Source organism: Diorhabda carinulata, chromosome 5, assembly GCF_026250575.1.
Source record: "Diorhabda carinulata isolate Delta chromosome 5, icDioCari1.1, whole genome shotgun sequence".
In the NCBI taxonomy this organism is placed as follows: domain Eukaryota; kingdom Metazoa; phylum Arthropoda; class Insecta; order Coleoptera; family Chrysomelidae; genus Diorhabda; species Diorhabda carinulata.
In genome coordinates, this window is record NC_079464.1 from 4284478 (window position 1) to 4306655 (window position 22178).

The 22178-nt window shown below is 33.7% G+C and overlaps 3 protein-coding genes across 3 annotated transcripts in view; 2 read left to right on the forward strand and 1 right to left on the reverse strand.

The window, feature by feature from the left end:
• The window catches only part of LOC130894451 (uncharacterized), a 692198-nt gene that overhangs the window by 269943 nt on the left and 400077 nt on the right, over positions 1-22178 (reverse strand). The gene's annotated exons all lie outside the window — the stretch shown is intronic.
• LOC130894453 (protein THEM6-like) lies at positions 9339-14647 on the forward strand. The gene is made up of 4 exons (XM_057801312.1): positions 9339-9474; positions 9529-9704; positions 12721-12935; positions 14337-14647. The coding sequence occupies exons 1-4, from the start codon at positions 9452-9454 to the stop codon at positions 14571-14573; spliced, it is 651 nt and encodes a 216-aa protein (XP_057657295.1). The 5' UTR covers positions 9339-9451; the 3' UTR covers positions 14574-14647.
• On the forward strand, positions 17221-20656 carry LOC130894454 (uncharacterized). Its single transcript, XM_057801313.1, has 4 exons — positions 17221-17367; positions 18334-18491; positions 20041-20304; positions 20543-20656. Exons 2-4 carry the CDS (start codon positions 18339-18341, stop codon positions 20627-20629), a joined length of 504 nt encoding a protein of 167 aa, XP_057657296.1. The 5' UTR covers positions 17221-17367; positions 18334-18338; the 3' UTR covers positions 20630-20656.

Sequence of the window (22178 nt, forward strand, 5' to 3'; positions counted from 1 at the left end):
GAGCGTTTAATGTCCCCAGATAGAAAGAAAAACAAGATTTCGATTCCTTCCTGAGTAGAAACTCAACTCATATCACCAGTGTTGGAAAAATTAGACCGTAGGTTCGAGCGCAAAGAACTAGGGAGCGCCTAGGCTTATATTCATCACATATTCTATATCATAGTATACTACAAGTGTCAAAAACTAGCCGTTACCAAAAAAAAATTAATTTCGACTCGATGAAATATTTACATTTATCTGTTAGCGACACTTGAACAAGCTCCTGGGCCGTTCGAAAATTTGCTGTACCACCTATTTGATCCTGTCGTTTTTCTTGTGCTTAATTTCCTGTCTTTTCATTCCTCGATTTTCCCTTAACACATAATTTGTTCTTCCCAGGTCCTATTCGGTCTTTCCTTCTTTTTCTATGTTCGTGCTTCATATATCTTCCCCATGAATCTTTTCTCTCTAGTTCTCACAACAACGCTAAGCCATCTCGATTGATTTTTTTCTATTTTGTTTTAAATTTTCTCTTATACTGTTATTCCGTATTTTGACGTATCTTCATTTTTTATATACTTTCCTCACAAATCTCTGTACTTGTTAGGTTAAGTTAAGTTAGCTTAGGTTAGGTTAGGTTAGGTTAGGTTAGGTTAGGCTAGTTTTTAATATATTTCTATTTCCATTTGTTCTGATATATCCTTTTTGGCTATAAACTGTGTCTTGATTTCATTGTATAATCTTCCAGCTTTTGCAGTTCTCTTTATTTCTTGTTCCATTCTTCCATCTTGTGTTAGTGACAAGGTATTTGACAAGTGACATAAAAATAACCAAAATATCGCGCTTGTTTTGTTTAACTTAACATTTGTTGTATAAAATTCGTCTGACAAGCGAATAACCCACTGTGCAAATTTGTAAATTATACGTCTTACAATTCCAAATAGAATGGAAATGTGTAATTATAGATTAATAAATAGTTTTTTTTTATAAATTTCAAAATATAAAAATGGTGTAATTTTAAGACGATACTTTATAAACAAAAGCTTACAATATAATAACATCTCTATCCCATCTTTCCCTCTTAGTTAATAAGCCATAAAAATTTTTTCGTCCTTTTTTTTTGGTATTTTCCGATGTAGGAAATTTTTCGTGAAGATAATTTTATTATTTGTTAGCACGCAGCCCGTAGCCTCGGGATCTTAGTGGTATTGATTGGACGATTGTTCGTCTGCTTGTTAGAATTAATCCCCTCGTTCCTTCTTTACTGTTTTCATTGAAGTTTGGCTTAAAACATTGTCTGAGTGAGTTTGTTTTTGATGATTGATGATTCAAACTTCTGCACTAGCACTACTATTCAATTTTTGAATCGAAGCTTAAAATTTTGAGTCGATTTTCGGAAGACAACTAAATTAACATTGAAATAGCAATAATTGCATGTTGATGTCTTCTTTTTTGTCCCGAGATAATGGAATATTGCTAATCATGTTTTTACTTTTGGATAAAATACCGAATCTCTATAGCAGACTCTTTCTATGTATTAATGAATGAAGATCTGGCTTTGGACATGATGATGTTGATGATGAAGAAATTGTCGAAACTGTACTGCTAATACCGAATTTCTATAGCAGACTCTTTCTATGTATTAATGAATGAAGATCTGGCTTTGGACATGATGATGTTGATGATGAAGAAATTGTCGAAACTGTATTGCTAATACCGAATTTCTATAGCAGACTCTTTCTATGTATTAATGAATGAAGATCTGGCTTTGGACATGATGATGTTGATGATGAAGAAATTGTCGAAACTGTATTGCTAATACCGAATCTCTATAGCAGACTCTTTCTATGTATTAATGAATGAAGATCTGGCTTTGGACATGATGATGTTGATGATGAAGAAATTGTCGAAACTGTATTGCTAATACCGAATCTCTATAGCAGACTCTTTCTATGTATTAATGAATGAAGATCTGGCTTTGGACATGATGATGTTGATGATGAAGAAATTGTCGAAACTGTATTGCTAATACCGAATCTCTATAGCAGACTCTTTCTATGTATTAATGAATGAAGATCTGGCTTTGGACATGATGATGTTGATGATGAAGAAATTGTCGAAACTGTATTGCTAATACCGAATCTCTATAGCAGACTCTTTCTATGTATTAATGAATGAAGATCTGGCTTTGGACATGATGATGTTGATGATGAAGAAATTGTCGAAACTGTATTGCTAATACCGAATCTCTATAGCAGACTCTTTCTATGTATTAATGAATGAAGATCTGGCTTTGGACATGATGATGTTGATGATGAAGAAATTGTCGAAACTGTATTGCTAATACCGAATTTCTATAGCAGACTCTTTCTATGTATTAATGAATGAAGATCTGGCTTTGGACATGATGATGTTGATGATGAAGAAATTGTCGAAACTGTATTGCTAATACCGAATCTCTATAGCAGACTCTTTCTATGTATTAATGAATGAAGATCTGGCTTTGGACATGATGATGTTGATGATGAAGAAATTGTCGAAACTGTATTGCTAATACCGAATCTCTATAGCAGACTCTTTCTATGTATTAATGAATGAAGATCTGGCTTTGGACATGATGATGTTGATGATGAAGAAATTGTCGAAACTGTACTGCTAATACCGAATTTCTATAGCAGACTCTTTCTATGTATTAATGAATGAAGATCTGGCTTTGGACATGATGATGTTGATGATGAAGAAATTGTCGAAACTGTATTGCTAATACCGAATCTCTATAGCAGACTCTTTCTATGTATTAATGAATGAAGATCTGGCTTTGGACATGATGATGTTGATGATGAAGAAATTGTCGAAACTGTATTGCTAATACCGAATCTCTATAGCAGACTCTTTCTATGTATTAATGAATGAAGATCTGGCTTTGGACATGATGATGTTGATGATGAAGAAATTGTCGAAACTGTATTGCTAATACCGAATCTCTATAGCAGACTCTTTCTATGTATTAATGAATGAAGATCTGGCTTTGGACATGATGATGTTGATGATGAAGAAATTGTCGAAACTGTATTGCTAATACCGAATCTCTATAGCAGACTCTTTCTATGTATTAATGAATGAAGATCTGGCTTTGGACATGATGATGTTGATGATGAAGAAATTGTCGAAACTGTATTGCTAATACCGAATCTCTATAGCAGACTCTTTCTATGTATTAATGAATGAAGATCTGGCTTTGGACATGATGATGTTGATGATGAAGAAATTGTCGAAACTGTATTGCTAATACCGAATTTCTATAGCAGACTCTTTCTATGTATTAATGAATGAAGATCTGGCTTTGGACATGATGATGTTGATGATGAAGAAATTGTCGAAACTGTATTGCTAATACCGAATTTCTATAGCAGACTCTTTCTATGTATTAATGAATGAAGATCTGGCTTTGGACATGATGATGTTGATGATGAAGAAATTACTTGTTTCAATTGTCGAAACTGCCAACCTCAAATTTAAAAAACCAGGATTAGAAGTTGGAAAAACCAGGACAATTCAGTTTAAAAACAGGACGCATTAATAGAGTTGCGATAGTTAAATAAATATCTATTGAAAACAGGTGGAATGGGATTCAAGTAATTAAAATAACCACATTTTTTAATGAAAATATTTGAATAAAATTATACGGAGTTGAAAACTAGTTATTGAAATATAGTTTGTAACAAATTTTCTTCCAAATTTCTTTCTTTTGACCACTGTGAATTTATGAGGGAAATGACTCTCTCGACATTAGCGTTATGACCCGGTATACTAAATACATACGAGGGGGTATTCAAAAATAACCGAAATTATTTTTTAAATGCTATATATTCACAAAACCACGATATCCCCTACAAAATATTCTCCATTACAAGTAATACATTTGTCCAAGCGGTGCTTCCACTGTTTGAACTTTATCTTTAAATGTCTTCAAATCGCCGTCCTTTCATACCCTTTTTCATGCGTGGAAACAAGAAAAAATCGCACGGAGCCAGATCAGGCGAGTAAGGTGCTTGGGGCTGGGGGTTATTTTTAACCAAAAACTGGCTAAGAGTGCAGGTGCGTTGTCATGGTGGAAGAACCGGCCACCTGTTTGCCACAAATTAGGTCTTTATTGACGAACACTGTTGCGCAATCTTCTCAACACTTCCAAATAAAAGGTTTGATTGACCTGGGGAACTGAACTCCATGTGAACAACTCCTTTCACATCAAAGAAACGAAATCAACATTGTTTTGATGTTTAACTTGACTCGGCGACATTTTTTGGACGCACCACGATTCATTACATTTGAAAGAAAATCTGAATCAGTTCCAAGTTGTCAGTCAGAGCCCGAGGAACAAATTTTGTAACAACGAGTTTAATTTTCATTGAATCGGGCAGTTGATGGACGTCCAGAGCAAGGTTTGCCATCAATCGACATGTCACCATTTTTAAACCACTCATACACTTGAGTTTTTCCCACAGTATCATCTTTGTAAGCAGTTTTAAATATTAAAACAGTTTCAGCAGCGTTTTTACCGAGTAGGAAAAAAAACGAAGCAGCAGTGAAAGAGCACTAGCAAAAACGGTTACTAGTAACGAACAGAACGAGACAGGTCAACGTCTCGCGCGACACTGAACTGGCGATGAGTTGCGCTAGGCAAGCCCTAGCGGCAGAAGTCAGTACTATAAAAGCTTTCTAGGAATTAGGCGGCCATTACTAGTCGAAACTTGATTGTCGCACTTACTGCACGTGAAAGTCTTGACGCCCTATTCGTATATCATTTTCTTCGGTGAATATTTTATGTGTCGTGTTATATTTGCTTGTTTAAGTGATGGATACCAATAATACAGGTAAGTCTTTATTAAATTAATATGAAATTGTATTGAATATATTGTCAATAAATGACTTAATGAGCCGTCAATAATACCCTTTTTTAGAAATGTTTTTTCTTTATTTTCCAATTTCAATCGAAAAAAAACTTTACTTCCGCACCTTTCCGAGTTACATTTTTGATTTCATTATATAGTATAAAGTCTTATAAAGAAAACTGCTTAAAATCAGCTGCTAGTTTTTGCTAGTTTTAAAAATAAACGATTTTGAAATTTTTTTGACAAAGGAAAAAATCGGATTCTATGTTTTTGTGTTAATATCATTTTTTTATTGTTATAGGTTCACCTGGCTGCTCGAGGGTGGAAATTTTGATTCGTAAATACCTCTTCGATAATATGAACGAGCAACATTCATTATCGATTAATGAAAAAATTAAATATTTTAAAAATTATTTACTCGTGTGTTACGGGGACACAGAAGAACATAAAAATGTGATGAAAAAGAAGTTTTCGTATTTCAATTTGATAGATTACTTGAAAACTTCTTTTTGGCGGCCGATAATTCTTGGTTGGATCCCCGTAAACACGCATCAAAGGCCAGGACGACCTACCAAATCTTTTACCGAATCTAGCGAAAGAACAAAGAGAAGAAAAACTGAAGGAGTCCGCGCATCTTACGACGAAGAAGTAATTGTTCACGCGGCACAAGTAATTTTACAAACAGAAGGAAAAAGAAACGCGTTTACTGTTTTAAAAGACATTACAAATTCTTCTGCGTCTGCCAGTGATTGTAAAAACAGACATTCAAAGTCTAAAGAAATATTTACTCCTCTGCAAATACTGACAATGTTTGTTGAAGCCGATTCTATCCACATTATGAATTATTATTGAAGGTCAAAGAAGATTGCTACCCACCCAAGGAGTCATTACGAGTGACGTCTACCAGCGCAGAAGGAAACCTACAATCTTTGTTGGATCACACTGTAACCAGATTATCCCTCTTAGAAGAAGTCTTACTCACACTTGATGCCGTTGAAAGGAACTCGTTACTGTTAATCTGCAAATGGGGTTGTGACAACAAGCTCAACAAGCCCAGTTTAAACAAAAACTCTCAAACGAAGATGAATCTGATGCTAATATTTTTATAAGCTCATTTGTGCCTCTACGAATTGTTTGTGGTGAGGATGAAAGCAAAATCGTGTGGCAAAATCCAACTCCATCTTCACCTAGATATTGCCGTCCAATAAGATTTAGATTCGTAAAAGAATCTACGGACATCACAAAAGAAGAAATCAATTATGTAAAGAATAGTGTAAACTCATTAAACTTGACGAAAGTTGACCTCAATGGAGAGAATTTTTTTTTTTTCAACATAGTTTTAAAATGACTACTGTTGACGGAAAGGTCTGCAATGCAGCTACAGACACCAAATCGACCAGCAGATGTTGTATATGTGGAGCTACATCAAAAGATTTTAATGATATTCGAAAGTGTGCTGCATTTAGCAAGAGACGAACCGAAGAAGGAAAAAATCTAGAAAAGCAGAAGAAACTTGATATTCAGCAAAGATTTAGAGAGGAGACAAGTCTCTTAGTCTTAGATATGCCAAAAAGTAACTTCGGAAACACAAACGATGGAAATACCAACAGAAGATTCTTCGAGAACCCTGAATTGGCTGCAGAAATGACTGGGATAAGTTATGACGTAATTATTAGATTAAAAGTGATATTAGAAGCCATATATCAAGCGGTGGCCATAAGATTGACGTAGCAAAATATGATAAATACGCCATGGAAACTGCGAAACTATTTGTTGAGTTATATGGCTGGCATCCTATGACTCCAACGATGCATAAGGTCTTAATTCATGGAGCTTCAATAATAGAAAATTCGTTGTTGCCGATAGGGCAACTTTCGGAAGAAGCTGCCGAGGCCCGCAATAAACATTTTAGATCTTATCGCCTAAACTTGGCTCGCAAGTTTTCGAGGGAAGAATGCAACTTAGATATTTATCATAGGTTACTATTAACATCCGACTCATTCATTAGTTCCATGAGAAAGACCAAAAAAACCGCTTCAAAATTATTTTTGCCCGAGACAATGCAGCTCTTAATTCCTGCTCAGCCAAACCGACCAATGGATAATTCAATTGTAGATGAATTTAGCTTATGTAACTTTAATATTGTATAACGAATGTAAAGATCCTTCTAATAATATAATATATTTACTTATTTGTTAGAACAAAATAAACTTTGTTTTATTTAATAATAAATACCTGAAAGTATTATTAAAACGTAGACAGCTGTCCCTCCTTGGGGAAAGCCGCGAGTATATCATAATTATTTTCAATATAATATTAAAAAACACTTTGGAATCAACTACGATCTCGAATAAAACATTTTTTGATAAAAAATCACAAGTAGGTGCGCCTAACCACCGTGCACCAACAAATAATTTCGATAAGTTATTCCAAACACAGAATTCTTTTTATGTAACTATTTTGTAATATAAATATCACATAAAATAATTTTTTTGGCCGCCCAAATCCTGAAAAACGATCTATGTGCAGCGGTATTCAATCACTTTCTGTAATTCTACATACTGTTAATCAGAAATGCATTGCTTGTGATATGTTAGCCGCAAGGTGTTTAAGCTGCCGTCGTAACGTAAGAATTTGATAAGGGGCGCGCTAATTTTAAAATTTAAAAACCCAGGACGCAGCTTAAAAACTATTCTCTCAAGACACCACAAAAACTGGGATATATCCTAGAAAAACAGGACGGTTGGCAACCCTATTTCGATATAAATATAGAAAAATATTGTAGAAGAAAAATAAAAAAAACTTGTCGATTGTGGGTCATGCCCCACTACACATCAAATATGCAAACACTATAAGATATGGAAGCTATTCCAATCATAACGTTCATTGATCTGTCTTGTATACCATACAATGCAGGGTTAACTATATAGAGAGTCGGATATTCTATGGGGAAAACAGTAACCATCGTCAATTAGGCGGCGACGTCGAAACGTCGACATTTTCGATTGCATAAACAAAACCTCGTCGATGGGAATAGATACGAATCCCTTGGTATTCAAACGCGTGAAGAATATACTGATGTATACACGAGCATAGGCGTATCAACGAGTCTTCACTTATTTTGCTTTTGTTCTACATTAGCTTCTTCAAGAGCTTTTTAAATCACGCCAAACCACCTCGCGGGATAAAAATCTCATCTTCATCTTCATCAGAAAACATACGCATTTTCTTTTATCATAAAGTGCCACCAAATTCATGATTAAACGGAGTATTCTTGAAAAAGGTTTCTGTTGATTTCATTCTTCATCAAATTTAACTAATTCCGATTCAGAGTTCATCTCTACAATCTTTAGCTCAATTTCTTTGCGTTCTTTTGTACTTATTCGATCGATCACATCTTGTAGTCATTTTTGAGCGACCTTTGTCCTCCAGTACTAGTTCTAACTGCTTTTCTATGTGTCGACAACTATTTTTCTCTTCTCCTCTTTATTTGTTGCGTTTTATATTCATCTCTTGTCGTTTTTATATCATTTTTATCGTCGCCCTCAACATCAAACTATCATTCTCTTTTTATCTGCTTTGTTTTTACCAGTTATTCTTTTATCGTGTTTGAAAGTCTCCTCGTTTCTTTTCAATTGATTAGTTCGTATATTTCTTTCGGCTTCCTACTTATTAGATTATAATGAAAGTTTTTTTGTTCGCTGATATAATCATCAACAAAATTAGTGGAAAGCGAAAGGCGTATATAAAATATGATCTTATATACCCGGTATACATACATAACCTCAAATTTCACTGTTACTGTCAAAGGACCGATAGGCCCCTTTCACACCAAACGAATCCGAATCAATCTGGATCACTTCGAATCAAGTTGAATCTGATTCGTCATCTTCACTCTTTCACACCAGCTGAATCAACCTGAATCTATAAAAATCCTTTCATCTTCTTTTTGTTTTTATTCATTTAGTTGCTTTTGAGCTATCATCGTGGACGCAGTTGTTTTAAATGCAATAGGAGGCAACGGCGGAAACAGAAAACAAGAAAAGTGTGGATACGTCACATGAATAGGAAAAGGCCGGATTTTGGTATGTTTCCACGTCCATCTCGTATGGTTGTTGATTCAAGAATGACCGGACGAGGTTGAATCAAGTGCGACCTCGAATCAAACCTGATTGAACCAGATTCGTCCGGTCTGAAGGCGGGAAAAGAGTCCCTTTAAATTTAAACGGAGACATTTTCAAAATCTATTTGTGTTAAATACATTAAAATATTATTAAAGAAATGATAAAAAATAAATTTTTACTATGAAAATTCAGTATTTAAAAACCTGAGATCCTACAGGCAAATTGTCATAATTTTCACTCCTTGTATATCTATAACTAACTATATCTAGTTCTAAATAATAAAAAATATATTAATATGCAAATAAAAATATTAATGGAATTTATGTGTTGACTTTATGCATTCGTATATTTCAATATAAATTATTTGAGTCAATTTGGCAACACAGCAGGTTATCGAACGGTATATTAAGTTTTACGCTTAGAATTGTTAAATAAACAACGTGGAGCATTCATAAGATGTCTTCCATTCGATTTTCGCTGTAGGTGTAGTAACAACTTTATAACAATCGAAAGTAAAACTTTTTTCATTGTAGTAACATGAGTATCGATAGTAATTGTTGCCTTATTTTCTATTCTATAGTAGTGACTATAGTCGCCGGTCTTTATGTACTTTTGGACGTCAATTACTTTCTCAGAATTTTGTTTACACTAGGATGGAGTGCGCTGTTCGAAAAGAGAAAGAAACTCAGTGATGGGACCCAAATATACGGTGAGTTGTTTGTTTTTTCATATTATATGATTTTTTTTTAGCTTTAATCTAATCGAAATTTAGAAAAGTTGAACGTATTTGTTTATACAACGTTTATTCAAACTATTTCAATAAAATTATAGTTGATATTTCATATTATAGCGGTTTAAAAATAGTCCTTGAACTCTTAAAGGTAATAGAAGTGATTTTCAGCTCAAACCTACCGACCAGTTTGAAGCATAAATCAATCACATTATTAACTTCTTCTTTTTCTTTCATAAGGCCTTTTCCTGAGTTGTTCCCGAGTCACTGAGCTCCGGTTATCATACCATTTTTTGGTGACCTGTCTAGTGTATTAGATTTTTGTTTAATTGACTCTTCTTAATTGAAATACTCATATTTATATACCGGTGTCATCATCTTATCTACGTCATATTATTAATTATCTGCTTTTAGCACTCCACCAACACTTTCAACCATCGATCTCCAACCTGAGTGAAAATTTTTGACATTTGACATAGTGTAGAGCTACTGCTGTCTTTCTGTTATATCCTGGTTATAATCTATGTTTTTTTAAACACTTCTGTTATAGTTTTAATCCTTAGTACACGAGGGTTGTACCAAAAGTTAAGCTACCAATGAGCTATAACTTCGAGAGAAGGTGTCGTGTGCAGTGGTTTCTCATTCTCGAGCCTTTACGAGCTAGAGCAGTTAGTTAGTTTTGTTTTATCACAGAATATTGTGATTTTCATCATTATCACTTTGGTTCCTTTGTTTTACTTTCTGCTATTCAGTTGTCACTTTTAAAAGAAATGTGGGATCTTCTCATTACATACGTTTCTACCATTTTGACATCTACGTAGTGCGATTCTTCTTCTTTTTGGCCTTATACAGTACACAGAGTGACAGTGACAGACTACTCAGTCAAATTGTTTTAAAAAATGTCTCAAATTGAGTTATAGAGCTGTTATAATATTTTTGATTGAGGAGGATTGACATTAACACAAGTAGAAAACAGAATAAAGTCTATGGTGGATTCTATCAACATTTTCGACAATTGATAGTTGTTTCGTTGGGGGCGAGGATTACTAGAAGTTGACTACTCCAGAAAACATTCAAAACAGAAGAAATTGCAGCACAGACCTTCGAAAACAAGTCTTCTAAGGATCCTACATCAGTATTTAGATATGACAAAGGTTATAAAAAGCACCAAAAAAGTGATGACTACAATATTTTGATTGAAACAAATAGAACCTTGATCGCGGTATAATACTGTGACTTACTAAGACAGTTGTCTCAGAAAGTCATCATAAAAAATGCTGAGGTCTGAGTTTGATTGTTTGGTTCCTGACAATGCTCCAGTCTACGTTGCTTCGCTTTCCAAGACTTCTATACACGAATGAGGCTTCACAGAGTTTGAACACCCACTATATAATCCAGATCTAGCCCTGTCGGACTATTTTTTGTTTGTAAAACTGAAGACCGAATTAAGAGGTGAGAGATTTAACAGCGACGATGAAATTCAACAGGCGGGGTACGAATTGGAACTGTTTTCATGTTTGTTTTGTGTTTTGAAACTAGGAATTTTTCAAAATTTTTATTCAGAACACACTGAAGCTCGCTGTTTATCCGGAGATTTTCATTTTCTAAAGGATGACTAATCAAAATATTACTCGCATTGAAACTACTTTCTTTTTATTTTTCTTTTACGTACTTCGGAAAACAATGAACATACTTAACCTAACCTAACCATTGTTTCTAAATTATATTGACCTTTTATTTCCATCATTGAATTGCTATTCCATCATTGTATGCTAATTTTCATTAATGTCTATATAAATATTAGTTTTCCTTTAAAATTTTTTTGTTCACACAATAAAATCTGCGACCATTTTATATGATAAACATGAATGTAATTTCATCAACGAGGGGTTGTTTATTATCACCCCTTTCCTAATTTGGATGCGTTACAACTCGTAACGGGGATATTTCAGGTAAACGGAAAGGTAGTCCGAGAATATAATACAACTCGTGATGGATTCATTAAGATAGTGAACTCTGAGATCGAGTTTTGAGGTAGCTCTAATTCATCTTTTTACCTCATCCAGGACTGTATGCTGGCCATTCCATAACCCTAAAACTAATCTCTACGATGTAATCTAAAAATGTATATTCTGGTCTCATTTGAAAACAGAAAAGATCCCAATTGATCCAACGTTCAATTCAGATGAACCGTAGACGTTTTTGCCAATGAGCTAGAGTATGTTTTGGACCAATTGCAGGTGTTTTAGGCATCAGATTATTTTCCTGCAGTCTTCGTTATACTGTTCGGGTTTCAAACAGCAAATTTATTTTTTTGATCCGGTTAATAATTGAGAAAAAAATATAGTTAAAGTCAAATGTTTACTGTGAACCGATTTCTATTCATGCCAGTCCTCAATTAAAATCCCGAGTTGTCGTTGATGTTTTTTACAGAATTTTTTGAATAATATGTCATTTTGGACATCGAAAACGTACAGGGTGGTCTCGAAAAACTACAACTAACAGCTCGGGAGCTTGCGTTCGATTATTTCTACAGTGAAAATAAGATTTAGAGAAGGTTGTCTTTTTGGAAGGATACTAGTGAAAATTAAGAGACTGTAGTCGATTGAATAACCTAAAATATGAACACTTGAAGTGTCAGGGAGAGTTTTATGGAGTATTAAGTCGAATATTGAGGTTTTTGGGTCTAAAACAAGAGTGTTTTCGCAGTTCAAAGAAAGGACAAATGTTAGATCCATGTAGATAGGAATGTGGAAGCTCGGCGATGATTCAGAGGAAAGGCAACTTGAGATCTGGTAAATATCGAAGGGATTTTGAAGAAACAAGGCTATACAAAAATATGAAATTCATCTTCAACCTTTACAACAATGATACAAATGATAGAAACTATTAGACAATCTCTTACATCTCTGGAATATCCTTAAAAACGAAAGATGTTATTATATAGACCAAATTTTTTATTATTATTATTAGTATTAATATAAATATTTTCTAGGTATATGTACGTCTCAAGACATGGATATTTTCTTTAAGCACATGAACAATGCAAGGTATGTTCGAGAACTTGATTTCGCTAGATTCCACTTTTATTACATAACAGGAATGTACGCGGAAATAAAGAAAAATAAAGGACACGCTTTACAGACTGCATCGAATATAAGATATAGGAGAACTATACCTTGGTTCAATACATATAAAGTTACAACAAAGGTAAATAATATATAGTGTATATTAAAATTTCATTTTAATGATTTATCCAAGGACGAATCATGTAATGGTTATTTAAACGATGTTATTTATGTCAAAGTAAACATGAAATATTTGTTCTATTGGAATTTGAACTGGTCGTTAAAAATTTTGTATAGTTATCATCAATTAAATGACGTTTTATAACGCAGTTGTATGCAGAATATGATTTTTTAAATGGACATGCTAGTTGCAGATTTTCTAGTCTTCGAAAATGCAATTAAAAAATTAATTTAAAACGAAAAAGTTTCATGACTATTTTCATCAGCAATTGAGATGAATTTTTCTTAAATTGGGCATCAAAAAACGTCAAAAACTCAGTTAATAATTGACCCGTTGCTTAGAAGAAGTTAGTAAGCATAAATCCAACAATCTCCAAAGTATAATGAGGATCAAAACATTCGTAAAATACACTAAATTTGTTACCAGCAATTTTAGAAAGTATATAGTGTGTCTCATACAAAACGAAAGCTTTAATATTACATGAAATTAACTTCCATTAATTTCAAAGTTTCGGTACAGTTCCATAGTAGCTTTCACTCAATTTTATAAAACTCCAGTATCTGCTATCTGATAAATATCATTATGATGAGTTGCATCTAAGGCTAGCGCATGTTTCCCCAATAGAAAATGGAAGGTTTTGAGCCCATTCCGAGCTTGGTTTCTGTACCAAATATTCCTGCCTCTACTTGACAGTGTAGAATACTAATTTGCCTCGTGTAAAAATCAAGTCACTGGGCTTCAAGTCCTGTGCTTTGTACGCCTCAATTTTCCAATTTAATGTCTATAGAAGTCTGTAAAAAGGTTAAGTCTATAATGCCTTGCGCTTCCACTGCGCTTTTATCGCAAGACAGACGTCCCTTCGCAACTTATCTAGGGATGTTTCCCCAATTTTACCTACCAAAAGAAAGCTGTATAACTTATGATAGGTTGTATGTTAAAATAGTACATTCAGTTCATTATTTTGAGTTTCAAAAGCAGTTGTGTAAAGCACTTTTTGCCTATTGCTTGAAGATGTTGTCTCCATGTTAGTCTCTGATCGAAATAATTGATATCTGTCTTGAAGGCTTGTTCGATTCCGTTTATTCTGAAGGTTGTAATAATCCAAGGTTCGATGGCTCGAAACCTCGTGAATGATCGATGGAATTTCTTGGATAAAGGCACCTTCATTTTTTTGGGACTTCTTTCTGCTTTGAACTAGTTCTAACTTCTTTCCAATACTCAGAGATGTAACTCGATATGAAGACTTTAAAAAGATTTAACCAATGCAGTGCCTATTTTCTTTGCTGCAAACTTTTGTTTAAAACAAATGCTTTATCATCTAAAAAAGAATAAATTGTCGTATATCGATGTTATTATTTGTAGATTGTATATTGGGACGAGAAAACGATGTACATCGAACAACAATTCGTTACACTACATGATGGTTTTATAAGAGCGGTGGTTTTAAGTAAGCAAACCACAATTGGTCTTAACGTACCTGAGATGATGGCTAAATTAACAGGTTGCGATGTTTCATATAGACCTCAAATGCCCGAAGAACTCCAAGATTGGTTATCTTCTATGGAGAAGAGCAGTAACAGATTGAGGAAAAAAGATTAATTATACATATATCTTGTTTTTTTTTTGTTATATGGAAGGGTGTTGTTTAGAAGTTAATAAATATTAGTAAGCGACTGAGTTTTATTTATATTTTTCCCGATACAAAGCAGTAGTTAATAACGACAGACCCAAATTCCAGATTTCCCAACGTTTTGATTCAATTAAAAATACTCAGGATCGCAACTGTAAGGATTCTACGTCGTTTCGCTACAAAATTTTCTTTAATTAGTCTTCTAAGGACTTTATATATTCACCCTAACGTTTCCTGAATTTTTTCATAACTCCTTCTCATTGTGTACCTTCAAATATCCTATTACAGTTTTAGGGGTATACCTCTCGCATGATTTAAGTCATATCTTATCAAAAGAAGTCAGCTTATAAGGGTTGATACAACGATGTCTTCGTGCGAGCCAATAAAATGTGAAATATCTCAAGACTGTTTATCAATGACACTTCCTATTCAGACATCAATACACCAATACTAGTTTCTCTTGATGTCGCGGCACTTTATAGGACAATATCTTGTCACCTATTCACCTACTCCCTCTAAAATTTATACAGAAGAAATAGCAAAATTCTTACCTTGCTTTTTTTTTGTAAAACCACATCAAATCAATCAAATTATATCCACAGTTTTCATGCCATGACAATTTTTGTGATTAATCCGGAGGAATCCATTATTTTGGTTGCTGTTTGATCTCTGGTGTATAGCAGAAGCTTTACTCTTCTTCTTAAAAGTATTTAGACTCATAGTATCTAGTATTTAACGAAGTTACCAACTCAGATATTTTCTCTAACCTTCGTACGACTTTAAGTTAATTGTCACATTACGAATTCTGTTCAAAGTACATCGATTTAGTGGCAAATAGAAACTGAGGTTACTGAAGTTCAAAAAGGTCCTGGCACTGTGATTAATTGACAAAAGATTTGGACAGTTGATAGTTATTAATACCATTAAATTAACTGAAAAAGCTTATTTACCGAAACTCAAATTATAGGAAAATATTTAAGTCTATTATATAATTTTTTTAGTAAATTTCAAAAGTAATGTCATAAATCTAATAATAATGATGTGGAAACTCATAGAATATCATTTATATTTTTATACTGCACCCCTAGATCAACACGGGATTCCAAAATCAATGTTTTTATATACCATTATTGTAGCTGGCTAATTTCATATTTAGTTTGTTATACTATCACTTTAACTGGCTATTTAGTTTTATGGTCATTCAAAATTTAGTTAATCTGTCATCAAATTCTTCTAAATTGATTTGAAAAGATACTGCTTATCGTTCTTTCACTGAAATTTTATTATATATAATTTTATATATAATCGTTATATTTTACGAAGCAACATCATATTCTCATTCGTAATGATTATATAAGTGAAAGTTTACTGTAGATACAAGGCCAGGACGCTATACCAATTTCTCTTAAGCCGGTACTACACGATGCGTCCATTGCTTTCGATGTCGGACGTTGGATTAATTAGACGTATCGTGTGGCCGTAGTGCGCATGACAATCGACGAATCTGTTGCTTACAACGTTGAAATTGAAACGTTGGCCAGGAAAAGGCGGTTTTGGAACCAATACTTGTACAACTAAACATACTTCTTCCTCTTGCGCGTGAATTCTACGTTTTTTGAATGAAAAACCATTATCAACCAATTATTTTGAAAGAATTTATATCGGCTTTTCATCATTTTATGGAAACGCGACACCAATATCAGTAACTCGCACTCACTATATAATTTTTCACGCTTGTTTGCAGCGTTGCATTCGGCCTTCGTCATATGTTCAGTCAACGCTTAACGCATCGTGTATTGCATCCAGTTTTCCTTCCAACGTTCAGCCTTTCGTTGGAAGCATCGTGAAGTTGCACCGCTGCATCCAGTTTTCCTTCCAACGTTCAGCCTTTCGTTGGACGCATCGTGAAGTTGCACCGCTGCATCCAGTTTTCCTTCCAACGTTCAGCCTTTCGTTGGACGCATCGTGAAGTTGCACCGCTGCAACCAGTTTTCCTTCCAACGTTCAGTCTTTCGTTGGACGCATCGTGAAGTTGCACCGCTGCATCCAGTTTTCCTTCCAACGTTCAGCCTTTCGTTGGACGCATCGTGAAGTTGCACCGCTGCATCCAGTTTTCCTTCCAACGTTCAGTCTTTCGTTGGACGCATCGTGAAGTTGCACCGTTGCATCCAGTTTTCCTTCCAACGTTCAGCCTTTCGTTGGAAGCATCGTGAAGTTGCACCGCTGCATCCAGTTTTCCTTCCAACGTTCAGTCTTTCGTTGGACGCATCGTGAAGTTGCACCGCTGCATCCAGTTTTCCTTCCAACGTTCAGTCTTTCGTTGGACGCATCGTGAAGTTGCACCGTTGCATCCAGTTTTCCTTCCAACGTTCAGCCTTTCGTTGGAAGCATAGTGAAGTTGCACCGCCGCATCCAGTTTTCCTTCCAACGTTCAGTCTTTCGTTGGACGCATCGTGAAGTTGCACCGCTGCATCCAGTTTTCCTTCCAACGTTCAGCCTTTCGTTGGACGCATCGTGAAGTTGCACCGCCGCATCCAGTTTTCCTTCCAATGTTCAGCCTTTCGTTGGACGCATCGTGTGGTACCGGCTTAACACTTACATCAACGACTTCTATTTACCAAGTTGCCATTAAATATTGGGCAATTTTAAACATTGCCCTACTGTAATTTACAATATAATGAACTCGGTTTAATAGTCATCAAGAAGTTTTAGTGAGAATTGGATGTGTTATATAAATAATTAAATAATTTCTCTTATATCGAAGTGAGTTGATCATTTTTAAGGTTATATTAATATTTATCTGTAAATTTTGATTGCTAATAGTTGAAATTTTATTTAAAAAAATTTTAATCTGTATTAAATCTTTAATAAAATATTAATCCTCAGTGAATTAACGTCAGGTGTTTGGATGATTGATTGGGAGTTATGACATACTTTAATGTCTTCGCAGCTCTTTCCATATTATCTATTCAAGTTTTTCTATCTTCCACTATAATTATTACCTATTATTTTGATACGAACATTTTTTTTTGGTATTTTGTTTTTATCTTCGATTAGTTCCCGAGGAATTTTCTTTTCTCTGCATTTACTTGGACTATTAGATTTTCATTTATGTTTTACAGCAGTACGCATAGTAGACCTCATTATTTATTTCAAAATTTTGGTTTTTGGTACTTCTTTTTTTCTAAAAAAAAATGAATCTTCCATTACTTTGAATGATTTACCAACTACTACAGACAATAACTTAATTTGCTTTTTTATTTATGAATCTGTTTTATTTTTTTTTTGTTATAATCATGTTCGTAGCTTTATTTATTTATAATTAGTTGAATATTTTCATTTTTTAGGACAATTCATACTTTAGTCTGTCTTTACATCGTTGTCTAGTTTCCAAAAGTTTTTCAACCATCGCAGATATTCCTTCTATATAAGATTGGTTCTTTCTGTTGTTGTAATCTTGTTTTTAATGTCTTGAATATCGATTTTTTCTTCCACTTGATTATCTTCTTATCTGTTTACCTTCCAATCATCCATTTATTTTATCTACCGCTTCTCGAAGTATTCCATCATCTAGATTTTCGTCAAAGTTTGAGCGATTTACCACATTCTCATTACAAAATCCGAATTTCTTGGTTTTGTTGAGGATTTTCTGTTAAAATGAACCTCCAAGGGATTTATAAACTTCTGGTAAAATGTTAATTGGTTCAACTGAAAGAAATATTTTTCTAGGTACCATGATTTCAACTAAAATAATAATTTTTGGTATAATTGTGGTTTCTATTTCTTCAAGTAGCCCAGTAGTGAATGGTAGGAATGGAATATTTATGCCTTTCAGTGAAACTTTGGATACTGTAGAAAATGTCATAACAAATGTAGCTAAATCTAAAGTTAGTATGACTTATCTATACCATTACTTATTTTTGTACTAAAAAATGCTAATTTCTTTTTGATATACATCAATTATTTGATATAATTCCATATTCTAGGAACAAATCTACAAAAACTTTTTTAAAAACAAGATTACAAAAAATTGAGTTTGAGCTTTTAAATTTTAATCAAGTTTTCTTACTTTCATATTGATCAAATAATAAAATTTTTGAAAATCAACTTTTGTATGATATTAGTAATAAAGTCCCAAATATTTTAGAGACATTTTTGAAAATTTTTAGTAACAAATACATTCTATTCATTCCCTTTGTAACTAATTCCTGGTAACAAGTTTTTTATTCTTTCTGTCTTGAGCCAAATTCTCACTTGATCTTCCCTCTTTTATCAAAATTTTTCCTTGTGTATTTTTCCACGTTGCCCGTGCTTTCCTCTTTTCGTTTTTCCTGCCATTTCACTCATCTCCAAATCAACTTAACTGGTACTGTAAGTTACCTTGTAGTTTTTTATTTTTGTTTCTTTGGAAATAACTGTTTTGTTTGTTCAATTTTTTTCTATTTTCATTTTGTTTTCTGTTCTCGAATTTTCTTGCAGATCCTTCTAGTTTCCTTAAAATCTGTGAATAGTAATTGGTTCAGACTGCATCCTTGACGCACTCCTTCTCATATTGTAAACGTCTCTGAATTTCTCTTTCTACTTCTTATTATTTCTTTGTACAAGCATTTTGTGACTTGCTCCAATTTGTAACATTTCTTGCCTTATATTTTTTCATTTCGAAATCTGTTTCCATGTCTACGAATGCAAAGTATACTGGTTTGGATCTATTTGGATTTTATCGTAGGTTGTAGACTTTTTTGGACTATTTGTTCAAAAATCTTGTTTGGTTTATATAAGACTGATGTTCCTCTAGAATTATTGCAGTCTTTGCTATCCCTTTTCATACGCAGGTAGTATCTTGAGGTCGCTTTTTTCCTTGTTCTTTACCATATCGGTTGGGATTTCATCTTATCCAAGTGCCTTTTTATTATTTACCCGTTTCATTGCTAGATCTACTTCTTTTTAGTTATAAGATCTTCTTTAACTTCTTCATTTTCTTCTACTTCAGTATTTTCCTCTTCTTTCCCTGTTTGCGGTTTCGTTTCGCTGCATATTTTATTTTTTGTGTGAAGCAGTCTTTGAACATATTCTTTCTGGTTCTTAATTGATATATTTTCTATCTTTTGGTTACCTCTAAGACTTTTCAATACTCTATACAAGAGTTTTTAGTTTATTATGAACTCTTTCTTCAAATTCCTCTGTTTGGATATCGATTTTTTTCATTGAGTACTGTTTGTAACTTCTCTGCGTTTTTTGTCCTAGGTATGTTGGCCATTTCCTCTTCCATGCTCTCTGTTTTTTGTTACGAATGTTGAATCCAAGCATACATAGCAGTAAACGTGTTAAAAAAACTTGATATGAAAAAGATTTCAGGTACAGAGCTAACTACATCGCTTATTTCTGAGCTCATTCAGATACAGATAGACAGAGACATTGTGTGTTTAAAAATTTTAGGCTGTCACTCCAGTTGCTCCGGATTCTGGCCGGACTAAAGTAGTTTTAGAATCACTATCAAGAGAATCTCTTCCTCTTCAAATTGATAATAAATACGGTAATCTACAAGAATTCGTTGCAAATATATTTAAACCTCAACCAATCGTTGATACAGCTCGAGAATATGAAAAATATGGAAACGATGCTGAAAAATCAAGGAAATTATCAACTGCGATTATTGCTGGTTACGAAGGTTTTTCTAACATCTTGAACACCGCCGTTGAGGTAAAATTTTTTGTATAATTTCAAATGTTGATTATAATAATGGAAGAAACTATACAAGAAACGTTCTGGATTCTCAGCAGCTAACTAAAATTAAGTACAAGAAAATAAAAACAATTGTTAATGATAGTCTGAAGGAGGAATTTATAAGAACTGATTTCAAAATAAGTTTTAGTCTTAAGAAGATTATTTGGAATCTAATAGTTTCTAGTGTTTCATTTATTTCATTTTATCATTTTAGGTGCCGTTTATTAAAGCCAAACAATTCGGAAAGACGTTGACCACATCGTTAAACACTATCGGGGACAAATTAGTGGGATTATCCTGAATAAAAAGTAGAAATTTACACTGTAAATTATATTGTTCTGTAACTTTATTATAATATATTTTTATTTATTACAAACACGAGTTTTGATTCCTATTGGAGAAAATAAAACATTGCTTCGGATTTAAGGATTATCTTCATCTCAGTATCTGTAATTTTGGCCGTTTTGTATGGATGGTTTTTTCGCCTTGTTTTTCACAATCAAATCAAAGACTGTTAAATTTTGTAGTTTAAGTAAAAAAGTCGTGTGATTAACTAAGAAAAATACATTTTTTTACCAAAAATCGAGTTTTAATCGATTTAATCTCCGTGTTTGTAGAAGGATTTATTTTTTGCCTCAAAATAGGCTTCTGTTTCAGCAATTTCTTCTTATTTTGACCAGAATTTCTTACCAGCGAGTTTGTCGAATTGCCAGTAGTCACTGGGGGCTACATCTGGACTATACGGTGGATGAAGAAGCAGCTCGAAGTCTAATTCATTCAATTTAACCGTCGTTGCCATCGACTTGTGAATCGATGCATTGTCTTGGTGAAATAGTGGTTTTGTCCTCAAAATATTAGGCCGTTTTTGCATTCAAACGACCCAACAACGCTATGTAGTATTAGCCATTGATTGTACCATCCTTTCGAAGATAGTCGATGAACAATTTGCATGCGCATCCCAAAATACTGAAGCTATAACCTACCCAACTGACTATGAACGTGGTTCACCGGCTGCAGTCCACTCAGATGATGATCGTTTCGATTCCGAAGTGAAGTGATGGATCCATGTTTCATCCATCGTAAAATATCGACGAAAAAAATCTTATTTATTACGTATAAACATGACCCAATGCTGTTCTGAATCTTCAACACGTTGTTGTTTTTGATTCCCTGTGAGTAAACGGGGGACCAACTTTGAAAAATGTTTTTTCATGGTAAAATTGTAAACACACTGCTTTCTAATATGTTTATGGCCTTGGATTTTTTCTATGTTTTCTGCAGAAACCACTTCAATTGGATGATCAGAACGATCACCACCATCGCAGTTTGTATGACCACGTTTAAATTCAGCAAATCGATAACAAATAGTTCTTTTTGGTGAAGAAAACTCAGGACAACAGTTTTGAAACCATTGCTGAGATTTTACATTATTTTTTTATCGAGAATCAATAATAAATCAACACACGAAATTGTTTTAAATGCATTGTTTTGAAAATAACAAAAATAGCTTCACTTAAACGGCTGTCACTTCTTTTCAAAGTTGGTACTTCATAAACGTCATATGGATTTGACAATGGCAGCGCCATCTGTGTGTCAGTCACACGACTTAATGAGTGATGTTATAGAATTTAATTTCTAATGCAAAAATTTTAATAGAGAATAATCAGAATATTTCCTACAATTTCCATAAATGCATCTGAAGTTTTCAGCCTATTATTGGTCTTTTATAATTTGTACAAAGCTAGAAAAAAGTTTGGACGAACCAAAAACCCTGTGTATTAAATACTACTTAGCCATATCATGAGATTTTGTTTTATTTCGATTTCAAGAAAATTTTCCTTATAAATTTC